At 39.2% G+C, this 2967-nt stretch overlaps 1 protein-coding gene across 1 annotated transcript in view; it reads right to left on the bottom strand.

Annotated features, from left to right (window-relative positions):
* fer1l4 (fer-1 like family member 4) overlaps positions 1–2626 on the bottom strand; it is a 25714-nt gene extending 23088 nt beyond the window's left edge. Inside the window, exons 1-2 of the mRNA XM_056390927.1 lie at positions 2447–2626; positions 959–1014 (exon numbers count right to left, since the gene is read on the bottom strand). Of these exons, the coding sequence (XP_056246902.1) occupies positions 959–1014; positions 2447–2525 (135 nt within the window). The 5' untranslated portion in view covers positions 2526–2626. The remainder of the gene's footprint in view (positions 1–958; positions 1015–2446) is intronic.
* Between the last annotated feature and the right edge of the window lie 341 nt (positions 2627–2967).

Genomic DNA, 2967 nt, shown 5'->3' with positions numbered 1-2967 from the left:
ATACAGATTGTTGGACTGTTTACCGTGTTCACAATCTAAGTTTAGTGTGTTGATTAGCACTGAACACGAAGCACAGCTGAGGCCGATGGGAATGCCAATTTGCAGGTATTTAATCATGAACCAAAGTATTGGACAATTTAAAATGTGGACGTGATGATTGCACCTGATGAAAAGTCAAAGGACTAATAAAGTTATTAAAATTCATCCTCAGGACCAAACATTTCTGTAGTAAATTTCATGATAGTCCCTCCATTAGAAACTAAAACGACAACGTCCTGGTGACACCAGAGGAAACATCAGGGGACTGCCAGGACTGCATCCAATAGTTGTTGAGATATTTCAGTCTGGATCAAAGTGGTGGACCAACCAGCTGACACTGCCATCAGTACCGTCATGCCACTAGTAGCAGGGTAATTCCTGCATAAACACGGTTAATTCAGGGGCATTACATTTTTTTCTCTATAGAGTGCAGTAGAATAAAGCAGAGTCACGTCCACTGTAGGTGTGTGTTTGCACTGCAGGAGTGGTACAGTTTACTATCAGCCCCATTAAAATAGTTTCAGTCTGCAGCAGACAAATAATCGCAGCTACCTGGTGTCACACACACACACACACACACACACACACACACACACACACACACACACACACACACACACACGATGATTTAGTGTGATTTGAAATCTCAGCAGCTCATCGTCCTCACAGCTGCTTCTGCCTGAAACGACCCGTCTGTAAAGCTCCAGACTGACATCAGAGGAAGCTCACTGATCTGCTGAGAGCTGAACATATTCTACTTAAACTTGTTCTCATGCACTTCAGTACAGTGACAGTTCCATCACAGCAGCAACTAGTGGACACCAGAGGAAGAGCAGTTGGCCGCACGTCAGCTCTGACTGGTTCTAGTTGTTGCGAATGTGTCCACAGTGGACAGACAGATCACATCGGGATCACTGACCTCGTTGAAGACGGCCACGTTCTCACACTGCAGGACTCTGGTTTTATGGGTGAAACCTGGGGGAGACAGACAGACCGGCTGACAGGTTACCATAGCAACAGTACTGATGCTTCAAAGATTTGACTGGTGACACTAATCAAACCATGCGTTAAACTGTCCACAAACACCCAATCAAAATGCATTATATGAGCAAAATAATATGGACACCTGATCAACCAAAGTACACTACATAGCCAAAAGAGTACAATATATAGGCAAAGGTATGTGGATAACCACTCAAAGTACAAAGTAAAAGTACAATACAATACAGTCTCATACAACAGTACTTTTTATAATGGTTATAATGCTCAATTCTTATAGAAATGATTATTTAGAGGGGTGCTGATTCAACTGTATGGTAATTTTGGAAATTGTAGTTTGTGCTGCAGTTGAACTGTTGCATTAAAGGGAATTGTTTCTGTTATTTAGCCTCCTGCGGCAGATGGTCTGGCCCCCACAGAGCCCTGATCTGAACATCATGGAGTCGGTCTGGGATCACATGAAGAGACAGAAGACACTGAGACGGACTAAATCCACAGAAGAACTGTGGCAGGTTCTGCAACATGCTTGGAACAATCTATCTGACAAGTACCTTTAAAACTGTGCACAAGTGTACGGGAGAGAACTGGTGCCCCCATCAATTATATTGCAAAGAAGAGATCCCTTAAAGATCAGCATGAACAGGAGTGATGATTCAAAAAAAAAAAAAAAGATTCAATGTACAAATCTATTCTTAAACTAACAGGATATAAATTAAAATCAGCTCCACATTGATGAACTTCATCATTAAAATATTAACTATACGTGAATGTAACAATAACAGTAATCCACTAATGACATAATGATATAACACTCTGAAGGGACATTCTGTACTTTTACTTTTTATACTTTACTGACTCTTTAATGTTGATGCTGCTGTTTCGCTTAAGGGCATTTTTAATGTAGGACTTTTACTTACAGTGGAATATTTTTACAGTGTGGTATTACTACTTTTTAGGGCTGCAATTAACAATTATTATCTTAATCTGTTTAATTATGTTTTCAATTAACCAAGTAATGGTTAGGGTTAGTGTGTTAGAGTTAAGTCAAAAAATAGGTCCTCACATAATTTCCTAGATATCTTAATTTTACCTTCAGTCCAAAACCCACAGATATTCAATGTTCTATTAAATATGACAAAGAAAAGCAAATTCTAACTGAAGCGCTGGAAAAAGCAAACTTTAGGTATTTTCAGTTTTTAAAAAATAAACTATACACTATTGTCTTAAGTATCATTGTATACTGTGGCATTATACTTTCCCGTCATTGAAAGAGGCTTAAACCAGGTTAAAAGACAACAGGTGGACAAAAGTATACGGACAGGGCATCCACATAAGGTAGACTACAGGTTATAATAAAACATATACTATCAGAAAAGAGTCCATTATAACAACACAGTGTGTTACTGACCTCTGAAGCTGAGTTCAACTTTTCTGTCAGATCGTCCCGGCAGGTTTGAGATCCTCCTCAGGTTCACGATGATGGACATGATGATCCTCTTACTTGTTCACCTGTATGTTCACCTGCCTGTCTACATCGTGTCCCTCTGAAGTCGTCTCATCTGTCTTATCTCTCCAGCAGTTGGAAACTAACTGCCGTGTGTGTTTTCTGTCCTACAGGGTGATGGGGTGTGTGTGTGTGTGTGTGTGGGCAGGTCTTTTCTAATGTTTGAGAAAGCAAATAGAGTTGCTCAACTAGTTTCCTCCTTAGAAAACACACACACACACACTTACAGTAGTCAGCTGCATCTCTTCAATAAAACAATGTAAAAGTTCCCAATTATTAGTATCAAAGTTTTAGTTTTTAGATAGATATGACATTACTCAAGTTCTCTACTCAAGTTCCAATTTAAAGTACTAGTTTGAGTATTTTCTTGTTATGCTACTTTATACTTTTACTCCATGACATTTCAGAGGTACATATTGTTCTTT

The sequence above is a fragment of the Seriola aureovittata genome, chromosome 2 (genome assembly GCF_021018895.1).
Source record: "Seriola aureovittata isolate HTS-2021-v1 ecotype China chromosome 2, ASM2101889v1, whole genome shotgun sequence".
In the NCBI taxonomy this organism is placed as follows: Eukaryota; Metazoa; Chordata; class Actinopteri; order Carangiformes; family Carangidae; genus Seriola; species Seriola aureovittata.
Note: the sequence above shows the minus strand (reverse complement) of the source record. Positions and strands in the feature narration are given on the sequence as shown.